The sequence below is a fragment of the Petaurus breviceps genome, unplaced genomic scaffold, assembly GCF_028583685.1.
Source record: "Petaurus breviceps papuanus isolate PSGF00001 unplaced genomic scaffold, PetGlider_PUasm1.0 90925, whole genome shotgun sequence".
NCBI lineage: Eukaryota > Metazoa > Chordata > Mammalia > Diprotodontia > Petauridae > Petaurus > Petaurus breviceps.
Window position 1 is genome coordinate 27,862,527 of NW_027187380.1, and position 22,341 is coordinate 27,884,867.

At 35.0% G+C, this 22,341-nt stretch overlaps 2 protein-coding genes across 9 annotated transcripts in view; one reads left to right on the plus strand and one right to left on the minus strand.

Moving 5' to 3' along the window:
- Positions 1-22,341, minus strand: part of TBCD (tubulin folding cofactor D) — a 572,945-nt gene that overhangs the window by 371,764 nt on the left and 178,840 nt on the right. The window lies entirely within an intron of this gene.
- On the plus strand, positions 11,275-21,854 carry ZNF750 (zinc finger protein 750). The gene is made up of 3 exons (XM_069076623.1): positions 11,275-11,432; positions 18,275-19,879; positions 20,298-21,854. The coding sequence occupies exons 2-3, from the start codon at positions 18,468-18,470 to the stop codon at positions 21,010-21,012; spliced, it is 2,127 nt and encodes a 708-aa protein (XP_068932724.1). The 5' UTR covers positions 11,275-11,432; positions 18,275-18,467; the 3' UTR covers positions 21,013-21,854.

Sequence of the window (22,341 nt, forward strand, 5' to 3'; positions counted from 1 at the left end):
TTTTTTTAACTATTCTCTCCCTGATATTACCCACCTTCTTAAATCTTTCTCTCCCTATTACTTGAGTTTATCACACCAAACTCATTCTTTTTTTGCATATTTTATGTATGTTAAACTCTCTTTTATCTACTTCTGATGAGAAAGAAGTTCACATGGGAACCATTTTCTACCTCTTTCTCCATTCCTCTTCTTGACTGTACAATTATAAAAAAAAAATAAATTCTCCCCCTTATTAATTCATTTTCCCTAAAATGTTGCCCTTTTTTCCCTCAAGGGACACCTGAATCTTCTCCTCTTCATTATACCGTGTTTCCCCGATAATAAGACCTAACCTGAAAATAAGCCCTCCCCTTACTGTGTAAGATTCCTCTAAAATAAGCCCTCCCCCGAAAATAAGCCCTATTGAGATTGCTACTGTAGTGAAGGTGATCCCCTGCGCTACACGCTACATTACGGTACCCTCTGTATGCACCGTTCCCCCCCTCTCCCGTGAAACGCATGCTGCGCACTCTGAGCTGCATCCAATCAGAGCTGCAGCAGTGAGCGCATCATCCTGTTCTTCCCCAGTGATTTGCTTGCTGGAGCCATTGAGAGCAGTGCCGCGGAGGAGAGCTGAGGCAGGACAACATAAGCCCTCCCCTGAAAAATAAGCCCTCTGGTGTTTTTCTTTCCAAAAAAAAATAATAAGACAGTGTCTTATTATCGGGAAAACACGGTAAGATCTTCATCATCATATAAGCCCTTCCAGTTCCTTTTTACTTTTTCACTAGTTCCATTTACTTAAATTTGTAGGATCATATTCAGTTTTATATGGTAAGTTATTCTTGACTAGAAACTTTTATCTTTTCTCCTTTGGAACTTCATATCCCAAGGTCAACTCTACTATGTTGACAAATTTTCTCTGATTATGACTTGCTACTTAAACTCTTTCTATCTGACTGTTTATAACTTTTTTAACTTTGACAAAATTCTCAATCTGTTGATTCCAAATCAGTTGCCTCTTTATTATGACTTTACCCATTGATTTTAATACACAGGAGTAGTTTTCATTTATTTCTTGAAATATGGAACGCAGGCTTTTTTTGTTTGGGGGAAAAGAGGTAGGGTTCAGATACTCCAATGATTCCTGGGTTTTCTTTCTCTGACCTGTGTTTCCAGGACAACTGATTATGATAATCTCTAACTTTAATTTATTTCCTTTTTAAAAATTTTTTATATTTTGTTCTAATATTTCTAATTGATTCATGACATCATTGATTTCCACATATTCAAGTAAGGGCAAAAATAAACAACATGGGAGTAATAATAACATTACAACAGCGTGCCAAACGCAGAGAAGTTCCTCTACATACTGACCACACAAAAACAGATATTTTTTCTACACTATGTCAAAATGTTCCTTTAAAAGACCTTTAAATTTTTCATAATTTTTTTCAAATTGTCCTTGTCAGTGGCAGCTAGGTGGCACAGTGAACAGAGCACCAGCCCTGAAGTTAGTAGGCCCTGAGTTCAAATGCAGCCTAAGACACTTAACACAAAACTAGCAGTGTGACCTTGGACAAGTTACTTAACCCCAATTGCCCTGCTTTCCCCCCTCCAAAAAGACAAACAACAGCAACAACGAATTGTCCTTGTTTTACTGTAGAAAGGCTGCTAACAACAAGTTCATCCTACTATTTGCCACTATCACTTTCCATTCATTAAAAGGTCCCATTACTTGGTACTCCAAAAATACACATACCAAAATTCTACCAACATTTGGAAATGAAATTTATTTCCTGAGATAAAGAGTCAAATGACAGGATGAGCTGGTTTGAACTTTTATGCCAAGCATTTCTCCTAAATATGTCATTATATTTAATATTCATTGAAAAAACATCTTTCTTAGAAGGAGTTCAAAAAATTCCACTGATGTAATCTAATACCTACAAGATGATGTCCTTTTCTTTATACATGAAAAAAATAAAAAGAGTATAATGGCTCTCATTCCTGGGGATGGCATGGGGACTACAGCTTGTCATATAGGTGGACTAGTCAACCTACATACAATAAGTATTTAAACACATAATTTGTGTTAGGCATTTTGTTGGGTACTAGACATATTAAAAACAAAAGTGTATATATAAAAAAAAGAAAGTCCCTGACTTTCAGGAGGTTAGAGACTACTGAAGGAGACTGTGTGTTTGTGTGTGTGTGTGTGTGTGTGTGTGTGTGTCTCTGCACTCACCCTCATCTGTCTGTCTGTATAGGGGTGGAGAAAGGGGAGAGAGAGGAAGGGATGGAGGGAGGAAGGGAGAGGGAGAGAGAAAGAGATTTAAGTATATAGAAAATAAATATGAGATAATATTATAGAGGAAGAAATTAGCAACCAGGGGAATCAGGAAAAGCTTCATTTATAAGGCAGCACTTGCACGGAGCTTTGAAGGAAAGGAGAAATTCTCTGAGGCAGAACTCAAGAGATTGTGCATTAAAGGCAAGGGGGACACAGTATAAAGGCACAGAGGACTGACACAGTGTCATATATAAGGAATAGCAATATAGTCTGTTTGGTTAGATCAGGGAAGGTGTCAAGGGGTGTAATACATCCAGAAAAGTATGTTGGGAACAGATAGTAAAGGACTTTAAATGCCAAATAGAGAAATTTGTATTTTATCCCAGTGGTAATAGGAAGGCACTATATGTCAGACACTGTGCTAAGCATTCAGGATCTAAAGGAGAAAACAAAACCATATCTGCTCTCAAAGAACTTACATTTTACATGTATACATGAAAGTACACATAAAATAAACAAGGTAATAGGAGGAAGGGGGAGGAGTGCCCCTAGGGAAGGCATTACTAACAGGTTACCTATATTTTTACCCAAATCCCTTGAAGACAACCTACAAAATACCAAAAACTCAGATTTAATCTCATCTCAAACTTTCTGTTCTCCTTACCCACCTCAACCATACACTCAAAATCTACTAAAGACTCGAAAGAAGACAAAGAACAACAACAAAAGTTAAAAATTGTGCTGAGTATCAAAATGGCACTAAAAATGGCCTCAGAGGCTATTCTATGGCACAGTACCATAAGCTGGTTTTCCTTAGTCAAATCCAACACTTTCAAGGGCCTAACCAAACTATGTACCTAAACTATGAGGAAGCCATTATGGTTCCTCTCTTTTCTCACATGAGTTCTATTCATTTATTTACTTGTAAAACCAATATGTATTTAATTCCCACCATGTGTAAGACATTGTACGAGGTATCATGCAGTATATAAAGCTGTCTGGGACAAAGGTCTTTTTCTCAAGTTTACAAAGAGTAATAAAGAGAAAGATACAAAATTAATACTATTACTTTATTATTTACAATTCAAGTGCCCAAACTTTCATAAATATTGCTTTGTCCTAGACTGTAAAACACTTAATCAATGTTCTACATACCATCCTGTTCAGCAAGGATAAGAATTTCATCACATAACAAACTTTCACAAGGCCTGGTGAAAAGCAATAAAAGAACTGAAAAACTTCAGAATGTATCATCATTATAATTAATTTTATAAAGCACTTTAAAGTTTTCAATAAACTTTACATATATTAATCAGGCAATCAATAAACATTCTTTAAGTGCCTACTATATTCTGGAGCACTTTGATAAGCTCTAGGCATACAAAAAAATAGGCAAAAATATAGTTCCTATCCTAGTGTGATTACCAACCCAATCCAGTAAGTACCTGAATAATCCAATGGATCATCGATCTCACCAATTTGGGAGTTCCTGCCAATGATGCAGACTGCATATAGCAATCCTACACTATTCTTTTCTATGTTCCCCCAAAAGTTCACCACAGGGGATCCACCCAACATGCTAGAAGCTTCTCTCAATTTCTCCACATTTCAAAAACGTACGTGTCATCCTTCACTCTTGCTACATGACCATCCCATATTCTTTTCCTATCATAAAATTATTTGATGTCATTTTTACTTGTATTCTTCTTCAGTTCCGTATTGGTTACATACCGTGTTTCCCCGATAATAAGCCCTCCCCCAAAAATAAGCCCTATTGAGATTGCTACTGTAGTGAAGGTGATCCCCTGTGCTACATGCTACATTACGGTACCCTCTGTATGCACCGCCCCCCCCCCCCCCGTGAAACGCACGCTGCGCTCCAAGCTGCATCCAATCAGAGCTGCAGCAGTGAGCGCGTCATCCTGTTCTTTATTGAATTCATTATTGAATAAAGGTACATTTTTTTGTTCACATTTACCTGTTTATTAAAATTGCTGTCAATGTTCATTAAAATAAGCCCTCCCCTGAAAATAAGCCCTCTGGTGTTTTTCTGTCCAAAAAATTTAATAAGACAGTGTCTTATTATCGGGGAAACACGGTATTGCAGTTTACTATCATAGGTTTACCTATGCCTTCTATGGAATACTCATTTTCAGTTCCTTAGAAGAAGTTGTATTCAATGCCTCACTATCTAAAATATGAGTTGGTTTTCATGGGGATCTTGGGAGTCAGTAAAAGAGCTATATAATTTTCCAAAAGCGATCCAGCCCACTCTCTTCCTTCTGTTAAATTCTGGGCCCAGCTCGATATCCATGTGTCCTGTTTGCCTCTGATACACATACAAGTACTAGTTCTATAGGGCAACCATGCAAATGAATGTTGAAATGAAGCAATAGTTTGTCCCAAAGAGGGTAAAGCTCTAAGAGGTTAAATGACTTATACATGATCAGACAGCTAATAATTATTTGAGGAAAGGTTTGGAATCCAAGTCTTCCTGACAGCAGGGCCAACATTCTATTAAATCACAGTTCTTTTCAACATGCGACCTAAGGTGATGAAACTGTAGTTAGTAAAAGTTCTCTTTCTTTTAAATCTTTCTGAAAGAAAAGCCCAGGGAGTCAAGATGGCGGAGCAGAAACAGTACCTCCACAAGGCTTTGGCTCTCACCACCTCTAATCCATGTAAAAGGGGACTCTGAATAAACTTTGGAGCTACAGAACCCACAAAATGACACAGAGGAGCTAATCTTCCACTGAGGACAGTCCTGCAAGCCGGCAGGTATCGGGCCAGCACAGCACTCTGGGAGTAGAGCTCCATGCTGAGGTTTTAGCCCCAGGACGGGCATGACCAGCAGCCAGCTGGAGGGACTCCACATCACCAACAGCCATGGAGGTCCAGAATTATCAACACATAGATGCTAAGGACAAAGTTACAGGTCAGTGCAGTGGGGACTTTGGGACTCAATAGTTGGGAGTGCATCGGCTTTTGCCCCCGGGGAGAGAAGCCGCTGCCAGGTGGAAGCTTCAGCTTTTGGCCTGCAGAGTGTAGGGGGACCAAGCGACCAGTCTGAGGGGTAAACACTCTTGCTTTAACCTGATTGAACCTGTATTGCTGTCTAGGGTAGAGGACCTAGGGGGTGTGATCAGCTTGCCAGAGCGTGTGGAGGCTTCAGAGAGGGCACATAACTAATGCCTCCAGCAGCTGAGAAAACCCCAACGCTTGGGATGAAGCTTCCCTGCCTGGTAGCAGAGTCCCAATGTGGCAAAAAGCCCAAAAGCAACATAATTGAGAGGCAACATGACCAGGCAAAGGAAACAAAGCAAACAGAAGAATCCAACATTAGACTCCTACTTTGGGGACAAAAAGGAGCAAAGCATGGAACAGGAGGGAGACAGTGAAGAACTCCTGCACCAAAAGCTTCAAAGGAAAATATGAGCTGGTTACAGGCTATAGAGGACCTTAAGAAGCAGATAAGAGAAGTGGAGGAAAAATTGGGAAGAAAAATGAGAACAATGCAAGAAAATTACAAAATGAGAGTCAACAGCCTGACTGAGAAAAACAACACCTTAAAAAATAGACTAACTCAAATGGCAAAAGAGGCTCAAAAAGGCAATGAGGAGAAGAATGCTTTAAAAAGCGGTTTTGCCAGATGGAAAAAGAATCTCAAAAGCTCACTGAGAAGAATCATTCCTTCAGAATTAGATTGGAGCAAATGGAAGCTAATGACTTCATGAGAAATCGAGATGCTATTAAACAGATCCAAACAAATGAAAAAACAGAAGGCAAGGTGAAATATCTCACTGGAAAAACCACTGACCTGGAAAATAGATCCAGGAGAGATAATTTAAAAATTATTGGACTACCTGAAAGCCATGAACAAAAAAAAAGAACCTAGAAATCATGCTCCAAGAAATTCTCAAGGAAAACTGCCCTGATGTTTTAGAACCAGGGGGCAAAAGAGAGGATAAAAGAATCCAACAATCATCTCCTGAAAAAGATCTCAAAAAGAAAACTCCTAGGAATATTATAGCCAGGTTCCAAAAATCCCAGATCAAGGAGAGAATATTATAAGCAGCCAGGAAGAAACAATTTGAAGTATGGAAACACAATCAGGATAACTCAGGATCTGGCAGCTTCTACACTGAGGGATCTAAAGGCTTGGAATATGATATTCTGGAGGGCAAAGGAGCTGGGATTAAAACCAAGAATCATCTACCCAGCAAAACTGAGTATCATGTTTCAGGGGAAAATATGGTCATTCAGTGGAATAGAGCACTTTCGAGCATTCTTGATGAAAAAACCAGAGTTGAATAGAAAATGTGACATTCAGATACAAGAAGCAAGAGAAACATGAGAAGCTAAACAGGGAAAAGAAATCATAAGGAACTTATCAAAGTTGAACTATTTATGTTCCTATGTGGAAAAACGATAATTGTAACTGAGGAAACTTTTCTCAATTATAAAAACAGTTGAAGGGAATATATATGTATATGTGTGTGTCTATATTGGACGGTATACAGGCGTATGAATACATATGTGAATGTGTGTTTATATGTTTACAGGTATATATAGATAGAGGGCACAGGACCAATTTAATGGGAAGGGATGATACTTAGGTGAAATTAAGAGGTGAAAGAGGAATATAATGAGAGGAAATGAGGAGAGACAGAATGGGGTAAACTATGTCATATTGAAGAGGCAAGGGAAAACTGTTAACAATGGAGGGGAAGAACAGGAAGGCAAAAGGGAATGGGTCAACCTTATTCTCATTGAATTTGGCTTGGGGAAGGAATAAAATACACACTAAATAGGGTATCTCACCCTACAGGATAGTAGAGGGGAAGGGGATGAGAGGGGGGATGATGAAAGGGAGGGCAGGCTGGGGGGGGGAGGGAAGTTGGAAGGACCCACTTTTGAAAAGGGACAGGATCAAAGTAGAGAATAGAACAAGTGGGAGGTGGGATAAGAGGGAGGGAAATATAGTCAGTCTTTTACAATATATCTGCTATGTTATTGTTTTGCATTAGCTACACATGTACAACCTATACTGAACTGCTTATCAGTAAGGGTGGGTGACAAGGGAGGAAGGGAATGAATCTGGAATTCAAAGTTTTAAAATCAAATGTTTAAAATATATATATTCTATTATTAATACTATTTTTACATGTAATTGGGAAATGAGATATACAGGTACTGGGGCATAGAGATCCATCATGCCCTACTCAAAAAGTAGAAGGCAGTATGGGAGAGAGCAGATTAGAGGAGGGGATATCCTGTGGAACTGCTATTTTGGGGCGGTGGGTAGGGGGAAAACGGGGAGAAAATTTGTAATTCAAAATCTGGTGGAAATGAATGATGTAAATCAGAAGTTAATAAAGCTTTTGAAAAATGAAAAAAAAAAAAAAAGAAAAGCCCCAGTAGGGTGCCACTCTATAAAAAATTGTAGAGTCTTGTAGTATACCCACAGTTAGTAAATGTAACATGAATGATGATCCATCAAAAGGACTGAGAAGTTACTTACTGTCAGACAAATAGGAGAATAAGGCGATATTAGTATGACAAAAATCCAGAGAGGAGAGCATAGTAAACAATGGCAAATGCAACAAGTTAAGTCAGGAAGTATGAGGACTGGGAGGAAAAAGCCCTTAAGAGATTCATGGTAACTAGAAAGAACAGTCTCAGTCATGTGATGAAGTCAGAATTTAGAATGCAAAGGATTATGAAGTGAATGAAAGGAGAAGTAAAGACATCTTTTTCTAGGAGTTTGAGAAAAGAAAAAATATAGGATGATAACTTAAGGAGATGGTGAATGTTTTTTTAAAGGGCAAGGGATAATTTGGCATGTTAGATGTAAGGAAGGACCCAGCAGATGGAGGGAAGTTGACGATTAGACAAAGGTATGATTGAGGGTACAACTGTCTAGAGAAAATATGTTTAGGGATGGGATCAGGGGTATGTATAAAGGGGATGGCTTTGGCAAGGAAAAGGGCCACCTCATCATTTTAGACTGGAAAAAAGGAGCTGCTATGACACTAATGATCAAGAAATGTATTATAAAACAGATCAGAAAATTAGATTCTGCCTCTCTGAATTTTCAAGGAAATTACAACTGTCTTTTCTCTCCTCTCTACTGCCTAACCCCACTCCCCAACACACTCTCCAGCAAAATCACACATTTATACACCTAATACAGAAAAATGTTATTAAAAAAATTCCAAGTAGATCATTTCTATCACGGATAGAGTATGGTTAGGTTCTAGAGTCAGGAAAACCTGAGTTCAAATCTGCCTTCAGATACTAGCTGTGTGACCCTGGACAAGTCACTTAACCTGTTTGTCTCAGTTTCTTCAACTGTAAAATGGCATAGCCATTTTACAGTACACCTCACAGGGTTGCTGTGAGAATCAAATGAGATAGTACATGCAAAGTGCTTAGCACATAGTACGCACTATATAAATGCTTATTCCATTTCCATAAGTTATCTTCCCCTCCCCTTCATTCTCACAAAGTATGACTAAAATAAAGTGTGTATTATTCCAATTTTGCAGACAGATGAACTGAGGCAAAAAAAAAAAGTTTAATATAATCTGCTCTGGGTCATAAAGTCCTGGAATAAGTAAAATTGAATTCAGATTATAATATATACTATACTATAATGTGTCATAAAAGTCTTAAAACATATGCTGAATTTCAGGTTTTATGCTTATAAATCCTCTATACCAAGCAGGTCTTTTAGTCTTACCCTCAGATGAAAGACACTAAATGACTGTGACTCAGAGTCATAAAACCTTACTTTAAAGTTCAGTTTAAACCCTATTAGTTGTGTGACCTTGGACAATTCACTTAACCTTCTGCTTTTCTATCTGTAAACTGCATTATCTCCCTCACAGAACAATTGTTTAAGTGCTACATATATGTGAACAATATTCTATAGAATTACCTTAACAGGAAAAAAAAAATGAAGAAATTTTTTTTAAAAAGAGCTTTCTAGAATAGAACATTTTACAAAAAGGTAAAACTTTCATTGCAATTTTAGCCTGGTTAAAAATCTGATTAGTAACTACTTTAATATGTAATGCTAAAATCAATATATGGAAATTTCCTTGAGATAAGTATCTAAGTCACCCTCCTTCTTGGCAACCATACTACTCAAGGAAGGGTAAGGAAGTTCTTGCCACTGAAATCTTTGGACATTATAAAATGGCTCAAAATCGGAAATGGATATGTATTTATCCAAGGAAATGACACTAAAAAAGATGCATTACTACATGATTAGCTATCCCATTCTAAGGACCACTCAGTATTGTCATGTCTAACTATATTGTTGTATTCATCTACCTAACAAAGCTCTCAAAAGTTACATCAAAGAATCCTCCTACCGTATGTGTTATGTCTCCCTAAATAGAACACAAGCTCTTTGAAAGCAGAGATTGTTTTGCTTTTCTAGTTAAATTTCTAGCATTTAGCACAGTACATAGTATATAGTAATAATAATGTTTTTTCACTTATTTATTCACTTAATGGTAGTATTGTTTTATAAAATCTTCCCTTTCATTGTAGTACCTAAATCCAACATGGTAAAGGATGCCTTAACCCTGCGGTTCTGGAACTGCCATGGACAAAAGGCAGTTCTACAGCCCTCCACTGAGCAAATGTGTCTTTCAGTTCAATAGTAACTCAATTTAGGACCACTAATTAACACTAACAGGAAGCACCAAATTGATAGAGAAACAAATTTAGGGAAATGTATTCATTGTAAAAGTGGAAAAGCTTCAGTTAATCTACAATAGCAACACATTTAGAAGATTCTTCTTAAAGATAATTCCTATTTTGGACAAAATAAATTGAACACTTAAGTCACAAGCAATAAACCCCATAAAAAACTAAGCCCTAAAAAAAAAAACATCTTTCTTCATGGCATTTCTCTAACATTGTTGCTATGCAAAACTAATTGATGAATCACTGACCTAACCCAAAATTAGGACGTATATTAAAAATGAGCTTCCACCACAAAAAACTCTTCTTCTTCCACAGTTTCAGAACTATAATGTTAACTAAAAAGAGAACTGTAAGGTAACTCCTGAGATCTTAGTTAGGAAAATGAATTCAACAGTATAGCTAGATTAGCTGATAATCAAGAAATAAGTAATAAGGACTCTATAAGACAAAGGAACCTGTCTGTATTTTAGTTTTCTCAACAGTAACAAAATAAAGTTGGATTAAAAAGTAAATGTGAGGATATAATAATCAATTTTCTACACAGAAATTATTTTCCTCTAGAATCTGAACAGGAGTTGATTATGAACATGTTTTGGCAAGTTCATGCTGTATCACAAAGTGATTTTGTCCTTTCTCCATTATGGAAAAATACCATCAAAAAAGACTATCATGAAAGCATGGGCAAAAGGTAGAAAGAGGTATAGAAGACTGAGACAGCATTGGAAAGACTGCCTGTTTAAGGAGTAAGAGGGACCTAAAATCAAATCCTGACTGTGACCTCTTATATTCTCCAGGCCTCAGTTTCCTGATTTTTAAAAGGAAAGGTTTGAACTAGATGACTTGTAAGATCCCTTACAACTCTAAAACTATCATCTTCTTATACTAAAGATAGATGAGAAAAAAATGAGTTAATGTTCCACAAATATTCATAACAAATCACTGTCAATGTTTAATCTCATACAGACAAAACTAATTTATCAATTTATTTATGACTGATAGCTCAGCACTTTTCTAAGAAAAAGTTCCACAGATTATAACTATTCAGAAAAATCATTCTATGTCCAATTCAAACCATTTAATGGAGTTTTCAAACTGTAGACATATCTCACTTCTGGGTAGCACTGATTCCTATTCAAAAAACTGAGTTTGCTTAGTGTAGGGCACAAAAGTGACACGTTTTGTTTGATAGATCAGGTGCTGAGGTAATGCTGAACAGTAGATGCAAACAAATGAATTGTAGCTTCAGGCAGGAATAATATCAGGTGCATCTCTACACCCTGAGGGCTCAACTCCTACACTTTAAATCCCTCCCACTGAAACAGCCTCCTTCAGTTTCACCTAGCAATCAGAGTGAGAACAGGTACTTCCTTCTGAGCCCTGACAGCTAGAGCTGAACAGCTAAGGAAATTAATATCCACAATTTAGCACAACTACATTTCTGGTAAGTACTTAGTGTTATTTTTAAAATATAAGCTTTCTTTGAAAACTGCCTTTTGAGAATTCTGAAAATATCTAGCTAAAACGAACTTGTCAGCTATTCAACCCTGATTTGCTCTACTCTTTTAACCTCACAGTTTCTAACAGGTGCACTCCTTGGATTGAAACCATTATTATAAGTTAACTATACTGAGACTTTATTCTGTTAATATGATGATCTGTTCATAACTTAAATTTAAGTCTTGTGGGGAAAAAAGAAAATTATGTTCAGGTATATTTCATACCATTTGTTTTTTCCTAAATTAAAGAAAATTTACAATGAATTTTAACACAAAGACAACTGAAGACTGAGAACATCTGGCTTCTAATTTTAACTTAAAGGTCCTTTGTTTCAGAAGACTATTTATTAAGCACAACTACAACTGCTGCCATTTGTCTAAAAACCAAAATGACCAAAATAAGATTATTTCTATTTATATAAACAGCAGCCCAACAATAAATTCATAAGAAGTTACTATTTGGGAACTTAAATTGAATTTCTTTTAAATCCAAGTATTTATTTACAGTTACTAAAATATTAACAAGGCTTTTTCAATGAACTTAACTGAATTAAGTTTTAAGAATAAAAAAGGCAGATATGTGAAGCAGATTAGCTTCTATAAGTCTACCATGAAAACTTTAATAAAATATTAAATGTTAACAGCTAATTCTGATCATACATAGACTATTATGAATTGATTAAAGAATTACTTAGAGGTGGTTTCCTAGGTCCTCTTCCCCCAATTCATAGTTTATTAAATGCTTTTTCCTTTTATAATATTTGTGTTAAAGTTTATCCATTAGTTTAAAGAACTTAAAGTCTGAAAGAGAACAACAAGTTAATCACTGGAAAAATTAAGTTGGAATAGAACTCACAAATCTTGTTCTTGCAACACACCTACAACTGTAGGCGACAATGGCATGTCCTTGAGTTATGCAATAATGCCACATCACAATATTTTAATTACAGCATGCCCTTCAAAATGTTCTGCCCTGATGAGTATACCTCATCAGACACCTGGACACCACCAAAAAGAATATTACAGAATTATATTAGTACATAGGTCAATATGCATGACAAAAATACATAGGCTGTGAAAGAAATATCCTCTAAAGTCCAAACTATAATTACTTCTATTAGCAAATTTTATTTTAGCAGTTCTTTCACTTGTCTTTTACCAAAGCTCAGAAACTTTTTAAACATACCATCAACTCACAGCCATCCTAAAAACTGAAACGTATTGTAGCTTTTAATATTCAAGAATCCACCTACAAGAAGGTACTGTATCAGCAATTTAATGTTTTTAGATCAAGATAAACAAAACCCTGTAGCCAAAAGAAAATCACCCACAAAAATGCAGAGACTTTTGTGGATCTGTATACAAAGGTATGACTCGTGGAAAAAATATGAAGAGTCCTAAAACATATAGAAATTCATGTCAGATTTGATGATTTGCTTCAAATACAAAAACAAAAGTTATGCAGGCAGAAAAATGAAATTAAAAGTTAAAGATTATTTATATTACTCACTGATAGTTTTAAAATTCAACAATAAAACTATATATACCTTTTTTATATTATATCCCTATTCCTCTTACTGAATTACTAATATTTCTGATATATATATATCTCAAATATTTAAAGAAAAAGTAAAGTCATTAGTACTTTCTGTTAACAACTCAGAACTTAATTTACTTTTCTGTTGGCATTATGGTATTTCATTGCCTCTTAAATTTCTCAACCATGAAAGAATGCATAAGCATAATAAAAAATTTAGTTTACATTTATAAAATACATTTTAATGGCCAATGTAAACATATTATTCGTTTTTACTCAATTTTTTAATTGTCTCCTAATGTTATAAATATAAGCAACAAGTCCAAAATAATGAAAACAAACGAACAAGTAGGTTAATCTACAAATTTTCTATTACAATTCAGTACCACTATGCAATCTTTTTTTTTGCTTTTTGGAGGGCAATTGGGGTTAAGTGACTTGCCCAAAGTCACACAGCTAGTGTGTCAAGTGTCTAAGGCTGGATTTGAACTCAGCTCCTCCTGATTCTAGGGCCGGTACTCTTATTCACTGTGCCACCTAGCCATCCCAATGAAATCTTTTTTAAAAACAGGCTCTCATTTTTGGATAAAAAGTATTTTACTAATATTGTATATAGTATCATTAAGTGTCAGATAAAGGAGTAAGGGGAAATAAGGGGAGAACAGGAAATAAAACTACAGAGACTTAGAAAAATATTAAGCTATTTTTAAGTAAGAGGGGGAGAAAAAAGCAAACCACTAGGAAAATTAGTCTTTTTAAAGCTTGACTTATTGGCATCTATAGAAAGAATACTGGTTCAGGAGTCAGACCATGGGGGTTCAAATCTTATCTCTTAACTCTTACAATCTTAGTCCAGTCACTTAACCTCCCTGGGTCTCAGTTTCCAAATCTGTAAAATGAGAAAATTTCATCACCTAAAATAAATTAAATGGACTCCATGGGCCCTTTTGGTGCTAGATATGTGAAAACTTCTAAGAAAGTTCACGTATATTTATTCACTTTCACAATTGGTTCAGAATTGGGTACAGTGGTCTAAAGGGACATTTTGACCAAGGTCAAATGGATGAAGAAGGGACAGAAGCTTGACCAAGGTCAAGTGGATGAAGAAGGGACAAAAGCTATCTCTATCTCATCTAGACTAGGTGGGGCTAGAGAAATGGGAGGTGACAGAAGGGAAAAGCTTAAAAAATGATCTGCAGTACTATCTTCTATTAGGCTTCTCTCCTGGGCATGTTAGGCATTGTATTTCCCCTCTGAGAAACCAATAGTCAAGGAAACGACCCTTCATTATTCCATCTTAGTAATTATTATGACAAACCTCCAGATTTATATGGCCTAAAAATATAAGTGTATATTATTTACCAAAGGAGATATGAAAAGATTTTTATACCTGAATTCGTCACTGTAAATAATCACATTAACAAAGTTTGTTTTGACAAACATCCTCCTTTGAGAATAAATGCTAAATTTTCAAGAAAATCCAAAATACAACAGATGTACACTGAACAGAATGAGTTTATTACAAGCCTTTTAAAACTCAGTTATAAATACACATCACTCAGAATCCATACAGTAAGTTTAATTTCATTAAAGTCTATAAATCTTAAAGAAAACCATGTAAATCTACAATGTTTCAGCATTATCCATAAAGATAAAAGTACTACTACATTATGGGTAGGATACAAATTTTGTGCTTGAATATAACCATAATTAAAAGAATTAAGAGGTCACTAGTGTGCTTTTAACAGCTGTGTTTAACTATTTAAACTATTTAGCTGCCTACAGTGCAGCTAAATCAGAAGCAGTTTTGTTCATTGTTTTAATCTGCCAGCAGTCTGCCTAAAGTAATTTATACTAATTAACTTCTAAATTCATCAACAATTTTATTTTAAACAGTTAAATACTATAATACTCTCATGATGGCAGTCACTACTGCATGTCTTTTGTCCACTTATAATTATTTACAGATCTTCATAAGTTAGTAATAATTTAGCAAAGAACCTACAAATAAGGCTTTCAGATTAAAACATGACACTTTCAAATTTATGTATACAAATACTTCTTTATTAAGAATTCTCTAGTTTATTCCTTTGAGTAAAACAGTAATAACTTAAACATCTGAGAAAATTGCTATCAAATAAAAAGTGTGAATGTTAAAAGTTCAAAGGTTTGTCCCTTTGAAGAAGATATCAACAATATGAAATGACGAATAGTGCCACTTTTAGAGGTAACAAAATACTAGGTATTTGAAGTTAAAAAAAACTTCATAAATTCTGTTGTTTGCTTTGTGTTAAATGTTTTTAAAGTTATCTTAAGAAAGTTCAACTTGTTATACTTATACACTTTCACAATTAGTATCGTTATGATTTTCGACCCACAATTGATAAATGTTTTGCAACAGTCATCATTTTGATCATGATGCTTCTAGTTAGTGATGAAATCATCAGTTTTCAGATCTTTGCCATAACACATCCTATACAATCATGGGAACTTGACTTGAAGTAGTTCTCACGCCTTCAGAATCAGTGAACATAATGAGACATGCCAGCACAAGTTCTACTGACTTATCTACCTCACCAAGCATCAGACTGGAGAATGTATCCAGTTCTCTGGCTCCCTGAAACCAGGCAAATAGAACATGCTTCTTTTATATGCCAGGTTCTATCTGTCCCACAGTACAAAATTAATTTTGACAGAAAATACCTTTTCTGCCATTTTCTTTCAACAATAGGCAGGAGAAAACACAGAAACTGATAATATTTATACTTTATTAACTCTGTGTTTCAGTTTATGTTTCCACAACAGTGTCTTATAACTTTTACTACAGGGTAAAGGAGGGAAGAGAAGTATGCAAAAACATTTAGGGGATGGAAGGGGGGTCAGGGATAGATAAAAAAAGAGATAAGAATGTAGAGATTAAGGCAATGGGCAGGGAAATCTGTGCTACTTTTAATACTACTAGCTACTTCTAGGAGCAGAACTCATTCATTAAGAAATGTTAGGAAAGTGAAATAATCTCTTTATATCTAAGTCTACCACTCTATAAATCAAACACTCTCCATAAAAGTAGTCCCTAAGTATCAGAAACCTAACTAGCAATAACAAAAGCATATATTATTTTTCATTTAAACAAACTGCTTTATTATTATCCCAGAAACTAGCACATTAAATTTCAAGATTCTTAAATAAAAGTTTTTTCTACCTCAACTAGATCTTAATAAATAATTTTTTAAAAATAGAATTGTGATACAAAACATTGAAGAAATGTATTGTCTCTGAATGAATTTAAGGTATTTAAATAAAAAAATAACACACACACACACACACACACACACACCTGTCTGACTGCATATATAGGGTAAAGGGAGGTAGTACATGTGATCAGGAGGGAGTTCTAGAATTGATCTCTTTCCCATTACAACCTCCTGGCAGTAGCAACAGCTCAAACATAGAAGAAGATGATCATGAACTCTACAGAGTTAGCCACTACTACCACTGATGCCTGCCTAGATCTTAAGACAACCTAGCCTAGTTAAAAACTAAAGGGCTGTTTCTGTACTGTGATAATCACTGACACACAAAAATTCACTTCATAAAAAAAATATTTAATGCCTATTTTAGTTACCTGTTAGAATGTAAGGTCTCAAAATGTCACTAGGGCCTAATTTAATGGCATACTAAGAAACAGACTAAAAGCTCTAATTTATAGCCTTGAATAAGCCACTATATTTCAGTTCCCTCATCAGTAAAGCAGGATTAACAATAATTGGATACATATAGGAATATTTTTAAAGTCCTTTGAGAGACAAAGAAGAAAGTTATGTCATTATTATTTCAGAAGATTTCTTAAAAACTTTTCAGTGTATTAGTCTGAATGCAATCAGATAAAATGTGTTATAGCAAGGATTATTTTTTTGGTTATGGGTTGGATTAAATAGCAGCTGAGGAGTTTTTCAATTCTGACATTCTGCGATTTTATGAAATCTTTTTTTTAAACCACATATAGATTTTAGCCATGCTGATACAACTCAGATATTTAAATTATAAAAGATGTAACTGAATGCTCTAATTATACTTGTTTTCTCTTACTATTTTAATATCAAATTAATAAGAATTTATTAAGTGCCTACTATGTATCAGGCAGTGTGCTAAGCACTAAGTATACAAAGAAAAGGCAAAAACAACTGAATTTGAAGTTGTGTGTGTGTGTGTAAGTAAATACATGTTACTGGAGACTGTAAACAGAAGATTAAAAGATAGTCAATTTTCCTGGAAGCAGGTAGACTATTTACTATTAAAATCTAAAGACAACTCTGCTTTCTGGTATAACCTTTTCTCCCCCAGTCTCTTATTTCTTAAGGCCCCACACAATTTCTTCTAAAGAATAATCTTTATAGAGTCTGTGGTATTACAAAATAACCAGGTGACAATATTCAAAAGGGTACAGCAGACTAGGTGAAGTCTGACAGTCTTAGTTCTTCATTCTTTGTTCTATCAACCTAAACCTATCCACAATTTAAAATACTGACAAAATATTACTATGTTGTGGTTTTAGTTTATAAATTGTTGGATTTAGATTTGCTTTCCCTTTTTGGGGGGTTGGGGGAATTCCTGGGTCTATGATTTCCATGTATAGAACTCCCTGGTATGGAAACTCCCCATATCAATACAGATCAGGATCTGTTCTCTGTTCTCTTCTTCAAAACACTCAGCAATTTACAGTCTTTAAAGAATCACCTAGGACACTCAGAGATTAAGTAATTTCCCCAGGGTCCCATAGCTAGTATGTGTCAGAGGTAGAACTTGAACTAACATCTCCCTGAGTCTAAGAATAGTGCGCTCTCCACAAATTCAAATCACTCTCAACCTACAGAATAAAAGTAACAACTTTTAAATGTACTGAACATACCATGACCATTGTAGCTGCAGAAGCAATCTTTTCTGACCAACTGGGAAGAGAAGAGGTAAAGGTAAGAGGTAGGGACACAGAAACTGGAGAAGAGAGAACTAAAACCATGGATAAACTCAGCTTGAAAGTGACATTTACCTTTAGAAGATAAATCAATAATTTCAGTTTCTTGGGCAGACCTTACACTAGCATTCATTAAAGAGTATAAGTTGTAAAAATACATGCTTCCATATCTTCAAGTGTTGTATCTTTATTTTAACTATTCACTGGTAGGTAGAAAAATACTAATTTCTCACTGAATCGATTATCATGTTATTTAAGAATTCCTTTTTCTGTTACAGTTCCTCTATACCCAATTGAAAACGTGGTCTTTCCTCCAGATCCTGACACTTTGGAGCCAACTTCAAATGAACACAAGCTTTAAAAAAGTAAACACAAACTTCTAAAATAAGTCAAAACCAAAGTTTGCTTCTAAAGAAGTAAACTGTGATTAGGCTACATAAAAGACAGAGCCTGAAAATTTAAGAAGAAAAAATGAGTCTTCTCAAAGAACGAAAACCAAAAAAACCTCATTATATCCCAAGGCCTCCAGGAAAACCATTTAAATATAAGTGTTTTCAGTGCCCCTTTACTTGCAATGAAAAATCACATCTTTTTAATCATATGAAGTATGGCCTCTGTAAAAACTCCATTACGTTAGTATCAGAGCAAGATCGAGTTCCCAAGTGTCCCAAGTCCAATTCCTTAGAACCTAAACAAACACATCATGTAGATTCTTTAGTTAAGCCAACTACTTCCAAGTCAATCACCAATGGACAACCAAATCTTGATTTTAAGCTTCAACACAGCTTTGCCAAGGAAGAAGTCAAGGAAAATTTAGAATTACGAAACTGTGTGACAAGTAAATCACCAGGACAAAATCCTCCAGTTCAGAAGAAAGCAACACCTCTTGGTTCAGCTACAGAAAGTTCAATTACTATCCAGCCTATTTTAGACAGTGGTGTCAGACCTTCAGCTTTTGTACCAGTAGAACACAGACTTACAGGATCAGAAAGTGATGAAGTATCTGAGACGTTGGCAATACCAGACCCAATTACCAAAAATTCCTTTCACACTAAATCTGCATTCCATGCACTGAATCATCCATGGAAAACTGGTTCTTTTCTCCCAGAGTTTTCACATAAAATTCCATCTACAAAAAGCTTTGGATCCATTTCTCCTTATATACAACCAACCATTCCAGAATATCCACCTCATTTTTACACGGAGCATGGACTAGCCACTATCTATTCACCTTATTTACTTGCAGGTAATTCAGTAGAGTGTGAAAATTCTTTGTTGTCTGTCTATGGTACCCAAGACCAAAGACATTTTCTTTCCCACCCAGGACCAATCCCTAAACACTTGACTCCACCATCAACATACGAGCCCTATAAATTTTTCCAGCAGTATCCATCCAGTCTTCCCATACCATATGGGTTCTATAGACCAGAGTCTGCATTTTCTTCCTATGGCCTTAAACTTCCACACGTTGCTAGTATTACAAGAGAGCAACTACTTGAAGAAACGAATTTGATCTATCCAACTTCAAATCCATCCAGATTAAACTCCTGGAACTCCCACAAAAAAAACACAGATTATGAAAAAGAAAGCTTAGCTCTCCAAAACCAAGATCCTTCCAAAGATGAACCAAATGACAGAGATGGGGCCAAGATGAGCCCCCGTGCAGGAAGTGCAGCTACGGGGTCTCCAGGAAGGCCAAGTCCCACCAACTTCACTCAGACAAGCCATGCATGTGAAGGACTGTTTGACCTCTCAACTAAATCATCTCTTGGCCCATTTGGAAAACTAAATCAACCTGAAGAAAATTCCACAGCCTTCAAACTTGTGAGAAAAAGCTCAGAAAACTCTTATCCACAGTTAAATAGAGTTGACACCACAATAAGGTAAGATGGTCTCTGTAAATCTTACTTCTAAAACTCAAACTCAATCCCAAACAGAACTCCCTCTCCACCCCAATCCAGATTTGTTTTGTCTAATTATCCAATTTATAATTCGTTAAAAACTTGTAGCACTAGAAAGACTGGAATTTAAGAATACCTTGAAGAACCAAACTGAGTAAATAGTCATAGTACTTTTTTAAAAATCCATAATTCAAAGAAAATAGAAATAGGATAAAAACTTCTAATTCCTTCAATCATCACACCTGATTCTTCTAGTTCTAAAGACTAATTTCTCACGGCAATTAAGTTAAAATAAATGACTAATTCCATATGTAAAACATAGCCTGAAAACATTCAACTCTGAGTATTATTTTTCTAAAAAGAAATAAAATTTAATTTGTTTATCTGTTTTTTTTTTCAGCATTAATGTTACTGATGAAGATGTACATCAGACAGAAAGTACTTCTAACACAAATGAGGACTTTTCTAACTCAGAGGAAGACCCAGGAATAGCTCCACTCAATCTTTCTAAGAAACCTGAAAAAAAAGGGGAAACTTTACATGAACATATATACAAAAACATGACTCATATGGAATCTCAAGACATTATGAAGCTACAAGACATGCCTTTAAACCTCTCAGTGAAGGATTCCTGCAATACTCTGAATTTCAAACCTTCACTCCACAGTCTATCACAAGATGCTAAAGCTGCTGCTACAGAGAAAATTGAAAGTTCTAAAGCAGAATGTTATATAAAGAATCACCCACAAAGCATACATCATGAAGACAATTCATTCACAGCCAATAACGATGCAGCACAAAATTTAAGAATGTTTGACAACAGTGATGAACAGAAACAAACAGCAGCTGTTGCTCTCTGCCAATTAGCTACATACAGTCCTGGAAAAATAAGGATAGGAACTGAAGAGGAAAATGCTCAGGATTCCCCTTTTCAACAAGATGAACCCACCTTCAGTACCAAAGAAATTCAGGATATCAAATGTAATACTAAATCAAAAGGACAAAAGAGGACGAATCAAAAAGAAACAGGTAAATCTCAACAAGGAACTAAAAAGGCAAAACCAAATGACACTGTTAGAGTGTTCACTCTAAGAAAGAGAACACGGGTATCTTAACACATAACTTTTATATATGCTTTCAAACCACAAAACAGCAAAGCTCATCCACTGGACCACATTGACTCATATTAGCAATTTTTAAAGCAAATTTTCCATTTTACTAATTTTTTCTTTTTTTGTTCTATGAAAAGCAGCAACCTGTAAACAGTAAATGTTTATACCAAAGGTGCTTATAAATTTGTAATAAATATTTTGAAAGATCCAAGTTTCTAATGCATATGCCTAACATTCTGATAAGCAAACTTTTGCATTCATATCAAGGTCAATGGAAATGCAAGGGACTAAAGAATAATGCTTTTGGTATAGGCCACATAGCAAGAACAATTTTAGATTTCCTCTTATTACAAAAATGCTTCCTGCATTAGTAAGAACTTTATATTTGTTATAACAAAAGTTTCCTTAAATTCTCGAGTTTATTAACTGTTAGATGTTTTACAAAAATAATGCAAATATTGAAGAGCAAGAGTCTATGTGTCTGTCATATATATAAAATAATCATATGTATGTATCCATACATATTCTCAGAAATTAAAAGCTTTTGTTATGAATATGAAAACTATCATTTGTTAACGCTGAAAATAAACCATGAATGTCAAAAGGATATTTATATAAATAATTTATTTTCATTAGTGAAAAAAAATACCATTGGTGAAGGTATCATTTCAATTAATGTGGAACATGAATTTATGTCATTTATTTGGTTAGGATGGGTCAGTGAATTTTGCAACCTTTTTGTTCTTGTTTTCTACGTTAAGAATTGTGTATATGATTTCTAATATTTTTCAAATAAATCCATGTACTATGCTTAAGAATGCATAAAATAGTGAATGCAACATAAATTTCTGTTACATTTTGTAATATTTTGCTATAACTGGTTAAAAAGGAAAGATTTGCATCACAATTTAAACAAATTAAAGATTACAAAATAAATTTAGCACTTTTTGGGAAGCTAAGATATATGAAATTGTGCTTAGGAAAAACTAATTTGGAGAAAATCTAGAAAGTACCTCAGTCCTGGCTAGCTGTTATTCAAAATAATGCTTTTTAGTATTGGTACATCTGGGCTCTGTTTTTCTAATATCAAATAGGTTTCAGAAAAACTATAATTTGTGATCATACATGTACCCTTTTCCCACAAACATCTTTTTAACATTCAGAAGGATGCCTGTTCCACATGCATCAAGACAGTATTATATTATCTTCTAAGAAACGAACAACAATTAATAGTCTTCAAGAAAAAATTATCACACGTTCTCAAATACCAAAAGCACCCCAGAAAAGGAAACATAGCAAGTATAAAACCATTAGTGATTAATACTGTTCTTA